The sequence below is a fragment of the Corvus brachyrhynchos genome, unplaced genomic scaffold, assembly GCF_000691975.1.
Source record: "Corvus brachyrhynchos isolate BGI_N302 unplaced genomic scaffold, ASM69197v1 scaffold89, whole genome shotgun sequence".
Classification (NCBI taxonomy): domain Eukaryota; kingdom Metazoa; phylum Chordata; class Aves; order Passeriformes; family Corvidae; genus Corvus; species Corvus brachyrhynchos.
This window is the reverse complement of record NW_008246063.1, coordinates 4,248,913-4,262,097: the sequence shown is the minus strand read 5'-3', so window position 1 is coordinate 4,262,097 and position 13,185 is coordinate 4,248,913. Positions and strand designations below refer to the sequence as shown.

At 41.9% G+C, this 13,185-nt stretch overlaps 1 protein-coding gene across 7 annotated transcripts in view; it reads right to left on the bottom strand.

Annotated features, from left to right (window-relative positions):
- COL22A1 (collagen type XXII alpha 1 chain) overlaps window positions 1–13,185 on the bottom strand; it is a 226,914-nt gene that overhangs the window by 56,229 nt on the left and 157,500 nt on the right. For 5 of the 7 annotated variants that reach the window (XR_001866005.1, XR_001866001.1, XR_001866002.1 and 2 more), the window contains exons 28-35: window positions 12,479–12,532; window positions 12,046–12,081; window positions 9,745–9,807; window positions 8,344–8,397; window positions 7,142–7,183; window positions 5,161–5,193; window positions 1,652–1,705; window positions 1,118–1,171 (exon numbers count right to left, since the gene is read on the bottom strand). Coding sequence is in view for 3 of the 7 variants with exons in the window: in XM_017746706.1 (XP_017602195.1) it covers window positions 1,118–1,171; window positions 1,652–1,705; window positions 5,161–5,193; window positions 7,142–7,183; window positions 8,344–8,397; window positions 9,745–9,807; window positions 12,046–12,081; window positions 12,479–12,532 (390 nt within the window). In the remaining 4 variants the exon portion in view is untranslated. Of the gene's footprint in view, window positions 1–381; window positions 436–1,117; window positions 1,172–1,651; window positions 1,706–5,160; window positions 5,194–7,141; window positions 7,184–8,343; window positions 8,398–9,744; window positions 9,808–12,045; window positions 12,082–12,478; window positions 12,533–13,185 lie in introns of all 7 variants that reach the window. The other 2 variants (XM_017746704.1, XM_017746705.1) reach the window with 1 other exon arrangement.

Here is a 13,185-nt window from a genome sequence, read left to right as displayed (position 1 = left end):
TGATCAAAAAACAATCCCTGCTGCTGCTGAGCAGTGAGCTCTCTGCTCCAGCTGGCTGCCGGAGCTGGGCTGACATTGCAGTGCAGTCACACTCACCCAGAAAAGGGTGGTTTTTTAGGCAGGGAGAGATCTGAGCAGGAAAGATGCACAATCTTGAGCTGGGATGAATGGATTGATGAGCTAGCTGAATGGGGCATTGATCTGTTTGGTGCAGATGGTCCTGTTTGCCCACAAGCAGCCACTCTTCCAGCTGTGGATTGGATTAGGATGTGTCCTGTGCCCAAGGAGCCTGGGACTGCAGATCCACAAGATGTGGCTGTCAGTGTCCTTTCAAGTGTGTTACTGTCAGGGAAAAATGCTGCAAGGGAAGCAGTTACTTACAGTCTCTCCAGGAGCTCCAGCCTCTCCTTGGGCTCCCTTCTCCCCCTTTGCACCCTGTGCAGAAAGGAGAGATACCAGCTGATTAGACATGGGAGGAGACCTCTTGCCAGACAAAAAATCTTCAAGATGCCTGAATGTGTACTAGGCAATGGTTTTTGTTAACCAGTCCACAGAGGAGTTAATGGCTGAGGAAATAGCTCCCGGTTCTCTATGCACCAAGAAAAGGAACTATCAAAATAAAACCCTGGGACTTAAGAAGAATTTCTAATGACTGATCAGCTCAGAAGCTGTTTCTCAGCACAGGATGCTGAAACTTGCAGGTATTCATCTGTGTGTGCCTCCTTCGTATCCTCAGGCCTACCAACTACTTCATTTCCAGCTGAACTTTGATGGTCTTCCTTCACAGAGGAAGATTTGCCTACAGTTCTGAACTTTTTTCCAAGACCTGTGGTTTGGTAGCAGCACAAGAAGCCCTCTTGAAGGACCACAAAGTTGGAAGAAGTCCCTCAGACAATACTGACCATGATACAAAGATACTGTATTTCTGAGCTGATTTCCTTTCTGTTGTCCTGATGTGGAGCAGACGTAGATATCTCTACAGAAGTCCCTGAACTTACAACAGTGAGAAAAAAGAAATGGGTGCTGGTACGTAAGGGAAGAATTATTTACAGTGATATAGACCTTGAGGGCACTCCACTCTAGTCATGTCAAAGACTGTCTTCAAAGGCCCTCTTACCTGTACTCCTGCAGGTCCTGGCACACCTTGTTCACCTGGGACCCCAGGTAATCCCTGCAAAACAGAGGGAGAGGTAAAGGAGCTCCTTCCACTGAGAGAAGGAAGTGTGGTTTTTACAGAGGCTGCCACTGCACAGGGCTCTGTCTCTTTTGGGAGCCCCATCCAGAACAGGAGGGTCCAGAATACAAATGCAGTACCCAAATGCACAATTTAGCTGGGCCGCATCACTTCAAAATCCCTTTATAAATCCTGCACATAAATTACTGTCAGCCAAGCTCTGCCTAGCAAATCCCATAGTCCTCTTTTCAGCTACTGAGGCCCAGAACTATAGATTAGGTGCTTAAACTCCTGTAGTCATGTAGCTTCCTCTACAGGCAGTACAAAGACAAGCACCACTGTGGCTATTTCTGATGAGTGAAGCATCCCAGCTATGGAAGGAGCATGTACAACCCTCTCCCTCCAAAACTGACCTCTCCCATGTCCTCTCCTTGCTAAAGGTCAAAGCCAATTGAAGAAACACTTGGCTGTACTTACAGGTTCTCCACTCATTCCTTGATCTCCTTTGTCCCCTTTTGGTCCAGGTTCACCCTGATATAAAACAATAAAACAGAGAAATAAAAGCTATTTCCAGGGCTGGAACTCACACTAGTCCTGCTTAGTAAAGGGCTCTTACAACCAGTTATCCATTTCTGACACAAAGTAGCTTCTCCAAAGGACTTTGAGGTCAATGAATCAAAACTGATACCCCACACTGAAACAGGGAGATCACTGTCTAGACTTCTTGGTCTGTTCCAATACTAACTGAAAAAATACTCAGTTTAAAGGGAGAACATTTTGCCCTCATGGAGAAGAGTAGCTAAAGAATGTACCCAAAATTTGATCAATTAATCTCTAACGTTTTAAAAAGCCACATGATGTGATCAATAGCAAAAGCATCAGTGCCACTGCACTACCTCTCTGTAGGACCCCAGCCCTAATGTCATCCTACAGTGATCCCACATAAAGACAGTTCCCTATTCCACCTACAAAAGAGAAGTGTTCAGTGCTCATCTGGAGCATTTCCAGAGGTGTGCACTACGCAGCTATTCCTGAGCTCTAGTTCTATTAACATCTCCATACATTCATGCAGCTTCCTCTCCCTCCTGCAGTGTCAGTACCTTTTTTCATGCACCACCATCACTGCCTAATAGGATTAATTTATTCCTGTTCTTCCTCCTTACAGTAAATTGAATATGCATTCAGACAGAAGTTCATCAGCTTTGTCCTGTGGTCTAGAGCAATAATCAATAAATCCATATTTCTGCTTTTTATAAATTGAAAAGGAAAGCACACAATTATGGAACTAGCTGGAATAAACCAGGCACTACACGAATACTCACATTTGTATATTGTTATGAACATATGTATTCAGGCAACAGCAATCATTACTTATTCATTATTTATCATACCAAGTGTTTCAATTATGCAATCAAGGAAGAGTAAGAACATCAGTGATTTAAGCTACACACACAAGCAAGGCATAGTGATCAGCCAAAATGCAGAGCCAGATAAATCAGCTTGAATTTTATTTACGTCAGCTATTTGCCAATCATTTCTGCATCACCTGGGAATTCACAGCCCATTTTCAAATGATTCTCTAACAGACAAAATAAATGTAGCTGCATAAATATTACTTATGCTTGTGTTTATTATGCATTATGAATAAATATTATCATCGGTGATAAATAATGGGAGGAATTTTACTCTTCAAGTAGCATCCCATTAGATCGACTTTTAACCAGGCAGTCCCTGATGCCATCTAGTGTCCTTCAGAAAGACCTCAGGATCACCTAAAGTAGCTTGAGCAAAGAGTCTAAAGCTGCAAATCTGTATGTTTGTGTGTGGAAGTTGTTTTGTATAATGACATTTCAAGTTCTAAAACTCGTTTGAGAGAGCACAACGACAAGGCACAGACATAGGTCAGTACATTTGTAGGCAGGGATGGTGCTACTGAGTGGAAATAAGGATGTATATTACCAGGGAAAACAAAACTGCAAAGGGAAGAAGTAACAACAGGTAAAGAGGGGACGTTTTTAATATTCTCCTTTGTCCCACTTTTTCCTTAATACTTGACTTCACAGTAGTGCAAAATCTAACAGCCACAGACATGGGCAAAGGAAGCATTCCTTCACAGATTCATACAATGGTTTGGAGAGGAAGGGACCTTAAAATCATCTATTTCCAACCTCTCTGCCATTGGAAAGGATGCCACCCACTCAATCAAGTTGCTCAAAGCCCCATCCAACCTGGCCTTGAACACTTCCAGACATGGGGCACCCGCAGCTTCTCTGGGCAACCTGTTCAGTGTCTCAGCACCCTCACAGTAAAGAACTACTTCCAAACACCTAATCTAAACCTGCCCTCTGACTGTTTAAAGCCTCTTTGTGGCCTCCTCTGGATTTGCTCCAAGAGGTCCAAGATGTCCTTGTTTTGGGGGCTCCAGAGCTGGATGCAGCATTCCAGGAGGGGTCTCACCAGAGCAGAGGGGTATAATCACCTCCCTCGACCTGCTGCAGCCCAGGACACATTGCTGCAGCCCAGGACACAACTGGCTTGTGTTAACCCAACCCTCCAGCCAATCTGCCTGCGAGTCCTTTCAAGTTTGCCAAATTCATGTCTCTCTGCTGAGGCTGTTAACACTGCCTGCTAGGGCTGCCCACTGGCAGCTGCTCTTCAGCCACTGCCACCCACTTCTTACCTACAGCTCAGTGCACAGAAATGACACAGTGACAGCTGACAGCTGCCACCAGCCTGGCCCAGAGGAGGACTTACAGCTTCCACGGCCTGCTCTCTGCAGTATCTTCCTGTAGTCTCAATTATGCCTCAGTAGTTCCTGTGTCACTTAAAGGAAAGCAAATGCAATGGGGGTTCAGCTGTGCCCAGCCACAGTGGGAGACAGAAGGCAAAGTGAGGACCCGCCTCTTTTTTACCGCTTTTGCCTCTTTCCAGCCATTATATCTGACTACCACTGTGGTTCTCTCACCCCATCTCCAAGAATACTTCATGATCCTAACTGACTAGCCTAAATATATATGAAGTAGCTCCCTGGTACTGTACACCACACACTCAATGGGAAGCAATGGCAAAGACTGGTTTTGGGAGAATGCTGTCTCTCCACAACTGTCAGCACCCTGCTGGTCCTGCCATCTCTGTAACACTACCCATGACACTCGCTTAAGGCTGATCACCTCTTTCTGACACTTTACTTTGAACACCTGCAAATCAAAGGTAACTATTCTTACCTCCCCTTCTCCTCCCTCACAGTGCTATGTGCAGAGCTGTGCTGTGGCAGGTGTCACCACAGTCGTCTTGCACATGGAGAAATCCCAGCAAATGGAACAGCTGACACACTTCAAGCCTTTTACTTCTTACTGTCTTGCAGCTCATTTACAAGAGCAATGTACTCAAAGCAAAAGAAACAATTCCTTCTGTGACTGTAGCAATACAAAGACTACATAAGATGTCATTGTTCTGCATGTTTCCTTAGTGTACATATATATATATATATATAAACATAAATGTATGTGAGCAAAGGGGAAAAGCAAGCCAAAGAAATCTTGTCTCTTTTTCCAGTACTACCTCATATCCTTATTTCCTTCCTCAGCCTCTGAAGAACCAGGCATATACGTTTTCTTTCTAATGGCACTCCTACAGCCTACCTCTGGCATCCATAAAACCTCCTGATCCATAACAAACTTATCCGCAGATCATGTTATGTCATTTATTTCCCACTAGGTGCTGTAAGTGGGAACTAAATCTTCATTTTAAACTCAGTTTAAGAGGCTGGGATAGCACACAGCTCCGTCCCAGCCACGGCTAGCTTGAATGCTGATCTTACCAGCACAACTTTGGACTTCACAGCTGATGAGGATGCCCAGAACCAGACTCAATCTGAGATCTTTACTGAAAGCATTTAAATAACACAGAAAACACTAAGGGCTGTGTGTGTATCAGATACAAGAGGGGGTAAGCCAGAGGCCATATTAATTAGAGATGTTACTTACAGGAATCCTGGGGTGTGGGGTGAAGAAGGCTGGCTGGAACAGAAATCATCGTGTTAAAAACAGGATAGTCTATTTTCCTTACAGTGCAATAGTTTACATAATCTCCTGTCATTACAGATTGCACATTCCATACATCTGTAAGTAGGTTTATAAAAGAGCAACCCATTGTAACATCTGGGTGTTTGGAAAGAAGCCCACAAATATCTTACATCTCCCAGAATATTTGAAATATGAACGTAAACTCAAGACAATCCTGTGTGTCCTACCATGACACAAAAACAATCAATCTTTAAACTTCATAGCAATTTTACTGCTAGCAATCTCCTGCTTACTTTTTGACTTGGAGACACCTTCTGTATTATTAAATTTCCTGATGTCATGGTTGAGCTTGTACATGATATTTCCTGATACATGGTTGAGTTCTGCTTTGTACCATGTACATGACATCTCAACGTGGTTTTCTTAGAGAATACACAGTAACTCTGAAGGACCAAGTTTTGTAGAAAGACACAGTATATTTTCTCAAAGCTGATAAAATTTTGAAGAAAAAAATAGTCCTTGATGACATGAAATATGTCAAAAGCATTCCCTACTTTTAACAGCTGAAATAGTGTCCTGGTTCCAGCCTAGATCAGTGGGAGGGAGCATGGCCAAGAAATTATGTTATTCAACACCACCTTATGCCACTGCCAAGGGTGGAAGAAAGGGGTTCTCTCTCTTGCTTTGGAGAAGGGAAGGACATCCCTTTCCATTGTAGTGAGCGCAGCAGATGGAGCAGTGGGATAATGCTGGTCCTGATTGGAGGGAGTGTTTAGGGTGGCATGGCTGCAGTCAGGTCAAGCTCCAGACTCTCTCTTTTGTCCACTTTTGTTATTAATATTGTTGCTGTTACTGTTCATTTTCTTATTGTTGTTTGCATAAATTGTTCTTATCTCAACCTGCAATCTTTTCCTTTTGTGGCCCAAGTTCTCCCCTCTAGCCACACACAAGTGGAAGAGGAAGGAAGTGAGTGACCAGAGGGTGGTTTTGGAGTCTTGGGGGGTCAGGGGTGCTAAATTGGGGAATAAAATTCCTAAACCACAACACAGAGAAATTATTTCTTCCTACAAACACAGGAAGCTTGAGCAGTCAGGCACATCTTCTCCATGTCCAGCCATGTTGTACTGTGTTTGTGAGCTGCCTTCTCTGCCTTTATTAACACAGATTCATCCTTGGTGTTGTGACTGGGTCATTCTTGTCTGATACATGTGGAGTCTGTCTACACAAAGCACCATGAAGGAGCCTGTGGCATAGATTTAGGCCCAGTGAATGGCATGGAATAAATTTTACCACCTTCTCCATTGCTGCATGGACGTCTTTAGGCACTTATTTTCAACAACAGACCTTGATTCAAATTTTCTCCATAATCTGTGAATGTGGTAGCTTGTATCCAGCTGTGGTGAGCAGAGCTGATGAGAGGATATGTGCCATGTCTTGGAGGATCTGTGACTGGCATCAGTCCTCCAGTTGCAATGATGGTGCTTATTCCAAGCTGCTTACTCAAGTTTTCTTGGAGGGAACTCAGAAGTTTGTGTATTTACATTCAGTGGGCGCTGATTTTATCACCAGTGAACTTCATTGTAATTATACTCAGGGTCCCCAAAGTAACATTGAATCTTCTTTTTGAAAACAATAAATATATGTATTCTTGGTCTGTTGTTGCAAAGAGGCAGAGGAAGGAACAACCTCACCAAAAAACAAAAAAAACAAACAAACAAACAAACAAACAAACAAAACCCCAAAACAAAAACAACCCACCCAAATACACCTTGATATTGCTTCTCTGAAACGAAACAAAATAATCTCAGAGTAAATGGGTCCTAAAGTTTCTGCAGAGAAGTAAGAAACCTTAAACTTGAAAATATTTGTTTCTGAAGAACTTATGTGGAGAAAGTGCAATGATGCCTTGAATATTGTTACAGCACCAAACAGTCTTACTTACTGTTCCAGGTAAGCCTGGTGGTCCAGGGGAACCTGTGTCACCCTGGAGAGAGGAAAACAATGTAAATAATTACATAAAAAGATTCCCAAATAAAACTCAACATTATAATTTAGAAGATGCAGCATTACCAGATGAGATGTAACCTAACCCCCCAGCTCAGTGACACTTCGGGACAGAATTTTTGCTGTTCTTGCTTTGTTGCATGCAGGATTCTCACTCTGTTTTCTTCATCCCCCTATGATTTTATCGTTGACCTGACTTCACAGGTCAATGAATTTCTAAAGTTGTCCCATTCAGTTTAGGATATAGAGTTTAATTGGCTCTTTACAGTTGATCAGAATTCTTGATTGAAAATAATGTTTTAGCTGAACATCTTTCATTGATAAATCCCATGTTTTTCATCAAATATTTAAGCTTCTAAATACATTTCTCTCCCAAATTTTGAGTTAAAACTATACTGTTGCTGGAGGATCTCCTGAGCACTGGATTACCTTCCTGTGGGCTATGCTCCACAAACATCTGTCCCCTGACACTCGAAAGCCAAGAACTACAAACACCACTTGTTAACCTCCCAAGTACAGGACGTTCAGGTGCCTCACTCATGTCAGTGGACCACCCATGAAAGAATTCCCACCTCCACAGATGGTAAAAGTCACTGATAAACTGAGGACTGATGGAAGAACCCACATCCTGAATGCTACTGCCACTGTAATGAAGGCAGTTTTCCACTATACACCCACAAGCATCTGCAAGGTCAGTGCTTCTTCACCTCCATGTTCACAAGAGTTGAATGTAAATTTTGGTGGACATTACCTTTGTCTACTTCTCTCACTCTCACTAAAATTAATGGTGTTGTGATGGCAGAAGCCCAGACTGTTCCTTAATTATTGTTCTATCCCCCAGACAGGCACAGAAAACTTTTTAGATTTTAATTCCAGGCTCATTTATATCAGACAGTTATAAACTAAAGAAAATTCTCCTTGAATTAATGAATTTATCCTTAATTTCATCAGATTTCATTGCTCAATACATGATTGTCTCCATCCCACACATAGCTATTTCTGCTGCTTCTCTGTAAAGTTCAGCTAAAAGTCTTCCAAATTTTCTAATCTTCCTCAGATAGCCTCCTCTATCACTTGTCTCTGCCCTTTTGTCTTTTTCCTCTCTCATCTAAGGAAGATCACAGTCTTTTCATGACTTACCTTTTCTCCTCTTTCACCTTTCATTGCTGGGAGACCATCTCTTCCTTTTTCTCCCTAAAAGCAGGGAAAGGAAGCAAGAAATATGCACATTTTGATTTGAATGCATCAGTCTCACTAAAATATTTTACACTTTCAGTTATCTAACCTGTCTTCTAAGATGTAGAGAAAGCAATTAAAAATGTAACATTTTGAAGATGGCTTCAAAAATACACTATATTTTCAAAACCAATGAATATCAATTGAGTTCCCAGAAAGGAATGAAACAATCCTAAAATAACTTGCTTATAGAAGATCTTAACTGCCTGATGGAATTATAAAAAACAGATTTTTTTCCCAGTTGGAAAAGAGAGGCAGCAGAACAGCAGTTAAGACCCAAAGTGGATATTTATAACAATGTTTTGTTTATATAAGAGATTTCTGAATCACCCATCCCCTGATGACTACTTCTTTATTTTGCCCAGGTAACGTGGCCTTCTGAATGTGAGATGCTTAACAAAGATGATGTGATTCTCCTCAAAGTACAGACACAAAGTCTATTTATCCTGCATCCAGAATGGAATTACCTGACATTTCTATGATTTTATTTACAGAGAAAATCACAGAATCATAGAATGGTTTGGGTCAGAAGGGACCTTAAAGACCATTTAGTTCCAACCCCCTGCCATGGGCAGGGACAATTTCCTCTAGACCAGGGTTGTTCAGAGCTCCATCCAGCCTTGCCTCAAACACTTTCAATAGAATATATTCTCCATCCTGTGCTCTACAAGACATATAATGGAGCAAACTGCATGGAAAAAACCTCAGGTGATTTTAGATCCTTCTTGATCACATTCAAGCATGTAGTCAATTATGAGGATTACAGACCACATTTACATGGCTAAATTTACTGTCAGGCCCCTGATCCAAACATTTCCTGGTATGAAGATGTCTCCAGAGTTCTGCAGCTTCCCAGAGGAATCAGTAGACACCAGGACCTGGGTGGAAGTTAAGCCATCAGAAAATAATTCAGCCATCTGAAGCCTTTTCCATGGCTCAGTGACAGGGGGGATTTGTTTTTATGCTGTTGTTGTTATCAAGAATTTTTTCAAGTCCTTAAATCAGGCAAATAATTCTAAAAGTGAATTATTTTACCTCCTCTACTGCCTCACAAGAAGCATGGCATCAGTCACAACCATCTGCATTTAGGATAGACACCATTCATTAACACCTCTGTTGCAATTAGGAACAGTCAATAGGCAGGGAATACCTTTTTGGGTACCTGGTAACCTTGCTGGTTGCCAATCAGCTGCTCACCACAGCCATCACACCAAGGGAGAACATCACATAGGGACACTCAAGATAAGTCCACCTGATGCTAAACAGCCACAAAAAAAGATGAATTTGTGGCTCAAAGTCACTCACCCGGTCTCCTTTTTCTCCTCTCAGTCCCGGTAAGCCCCTAGGGCCAGGAAAACCTGCTTCGCCCTGAAAATAAGACAAAGTGTGTGAAATCTGAATTCTGTAAGACAGACCCTGCCTGAGTTTTCTCATGGGATTGATTGTAGATGTATTTTGGTGAGAGAGAATGAGATCAGTTTGATTATCAAATAATTTCTTAGGTTTTTTAAACCATTACTTAAACCAGCAGTTAAGACTTCTCCATTTTTTTCCTGTTAATTGATGCCACAGAATTTAGGACATATTTTCTTCATGCTGCTCTGTAGCAGGACCAAGCAAGAAAATAAAAGCAGATAAAGAAATAAAACGTGACTTTTATTTTCATCTTTAATGATCTGGTGTAGTCTGGAAATGAAAAAAACTGCAGAGTATTAATCTGAACAGTACAGATGTCACTTGATGAACAGATCTAGCGTTTTCTGAGTGAAATATTGCACATTTGGATTTATTTCTATTTGAACATTACCTTTGAGTTTCTGCTTTATAAGACTTGTTATTGGAGTAACTATGATCTCTGTGTCATGTGGTTTCTCCTAAATTTATCAAGTACTCTCAAATTTAGCTCCCAGTTGACCCAGCTTGTCATCTGAAAATAACCATGTGGTTTCCTATTTATAATTCTTTTCTATCTGAATTCATAGTGCAGTATCACAAAGGGGGTCAGTCATGGACAGGACCCAAATTCACTAAGTCTTGTACAAATACTGAACAAAGAAAAGGTAATCCCATCTTTAAAGAGATTATCTTAAGTATAGGGAGAACAAAAGATTATCATTGTAGAGGTACAATGAGTCTGTAGACAAAATCAGGTGAAGAACAAGATGCTGTGGTAACTGAGGATGATTAAGAACATCAGGGTGATGTTGGGAGAATTTTAAAGAAAGTGGCATTTGGTGACAGATGGAGTGGTGCTTTCTCAGAGCCACTGTGGGATCCTGGCTATAAGGGAATCATAGAATGGTCTGGGTTGGAAGGGACCCTAAAGATCCTCTAGTTCCAGCCCCCTGCCTTGGGCAGGGACATCTTCTCCTAGACCAGGTTGCTCAACAACACATCCAGTCTGGCCTTGGACACTTCCAGGGATGGAAATGACAGTGATTTCAGAAATTCAGAGATCAGAGCGCCCGCCTAACATTGAAGAAGAAAAAGGAGAATTTGGAGGGAAAATAAAAACATGGTGTAAATTTGGCCTCTGAAAAAGTCCTGAAGCAAAACATCAGTGAGTTTGTATGAGGTCAAGGACAGAAAGATAATACAAAACAGCCAATGTGGATTTGTTAAAAACTAATCATATCAAACCCATCCAGTTCCTTCCCTTGACACGAAAACTAAGCAGACAAGAAGGAAGCATTTGTGTGATGTATCTTGACCTTAGTAAATTATCTGACACAGGCCAACATGACATTCTCATCAGTAATCACTGAAACGTAGTATAGAAGGGTGTCTGGAGGGTGGTGTTCAACTGACTGAAGAAACAGCATTCACACACCTTGCTATTAGCAACTTACTGTCACAATTCAGAGGATATACGAAATGAAGCCCTCTCAGGGACAACACTATTCAACTTACAACAGGAAACAGCATTTATGAAACATGTGGAGACCATCGCATTGTGGAGAGGGGCAAGTGTTTTGGAAGGTGGTGTTAAAATTCAAAACAGCCCTCTGTGGGGAGATGATTCAGACCAAGGGACAGTGCTCTGGTCAGGGCCTGGCCTTTCATTGCACTTGGACCAAGCCTGCCTGGAAACTTCAGGCCTGGTAGTTTGTTTGCTCAGCTACAGTGAAAGGACACCAAGGAAGGGTACAGAAACCACTCCTCCCTTGGAGCCTGATGCAAACACTCCTGAGGAATCATTTGCCCATGCCACGGTGATTTCCCCTTACCTGGGATGCCAGGTAAGGATACTTTCCTGGGAATTGAGTGACACCTATCAGGTAGATTATAAGATTATAAAGACTTTTGGAGTAGCAGCAGTACAGTCCAGACTCACAATTATTAATTTAATAAGTGCCTTATCCCAATAAACCTCAATTTGTGCCTCAGACTTGGAGCCTTATTCCATCAATCATAGAATCATTAAGGTTGGAAAAGACCTCTAAGATCAACCATAAGTCTCATCAATATAATTCTTGCACCTTCAATCACAGATGCAAATGACATGCACAGCTCTTATCTTTGGCAAATGGCTTTGTTGTTGCATGTGACCACTTTATACTGCTTTGACAGATAGGTCTTGCAGTTAAGACTATTTTTCCTGCTCACCTGCTCACCAGGTTGGCCACGGCTCCCAGGTTCACCCTGGAAAAACAAAAGCAAATCTATAACATTGTAAGGACTTGAGCCTTTGGTAAGAACATTTTCTCATTAGCAAATGTGATCCCTACTGCTCCATATTGTTCTACCTATGTCCCATAAGGCTCTGAATTTGCCTTTTTGATGGCTTGGGAATGCAGACTGCATGGAGCCAATGCAAGGTCCAGGTTAGATCTCCCTGCACACTTAGGCTTGAGAGAAGAACATCAAACAAGGGTTGGTATTTTGGAACACCATGAAAGTCAGTGAGCCCCATGTGGTCATCCCCTTATGTCTCCAACTTCAGAGGAATCTTACTCTCCTGACTTCAGTATAAGACCTTCCAAAATCATACCTTGGTTGACTCAGTGGATACAGGAGACTATGAAATAAAATCCCTTACCTTAGGGCCAGCTTTTCCAGGAAAGCCTTCCTCACCCTTTTCCCCTCGTTCTCCCTGCAGGGAACACAACAAGTCAATACACAAACTGGTGTTTGTGCAGTACGTTTGCAGCCAATGGTGAGGAATATTTTAACTCAGCTCCTCAGGATCAGCTTGGGGGTGTAAATGGAGTCATATGAGAATATGCTTCCTGGACTGTTTTTCCATTCAAGTGCCATTTACAATCACATCTGCAGCACTCTACTGGAGAATTTCTGGAATAACACAATCACTGCTACATTAAAGATGCCCATAGTGAATTACCTGAAAAACAACACCTCAATTCAGTTTCTTCAAACTCTATGTGGTTAGAAAGTCAGAAAGTGTTTGAAAAAAACCATAAAATTTTGGGGCTGGGGCCTTGGTCACTGGGTCCATTATGTAAATACTTTAAAACTGATGTTCCAAGGTGGGTGGTGTCAGTATGGACAGCAGAGGCTGCAGTGGTTGAAATATGGTTACATAGCTGGGAAGTACAGTAAGTATTACACAGAAGTGTGGATAAAATCCAAAGTTTATTTAACATCGGAAATATGTTATGGGCTCCAAATTCTTCTCTTTTATTCATCAGTAAATGGGAGCTGGGGACTCTGCTATACGTGGGCTCAAGTATCAGAAGCAAGAAAACCTCTGCCAATGCAATCCAAGGCAACAGATGGTTAAGAGCG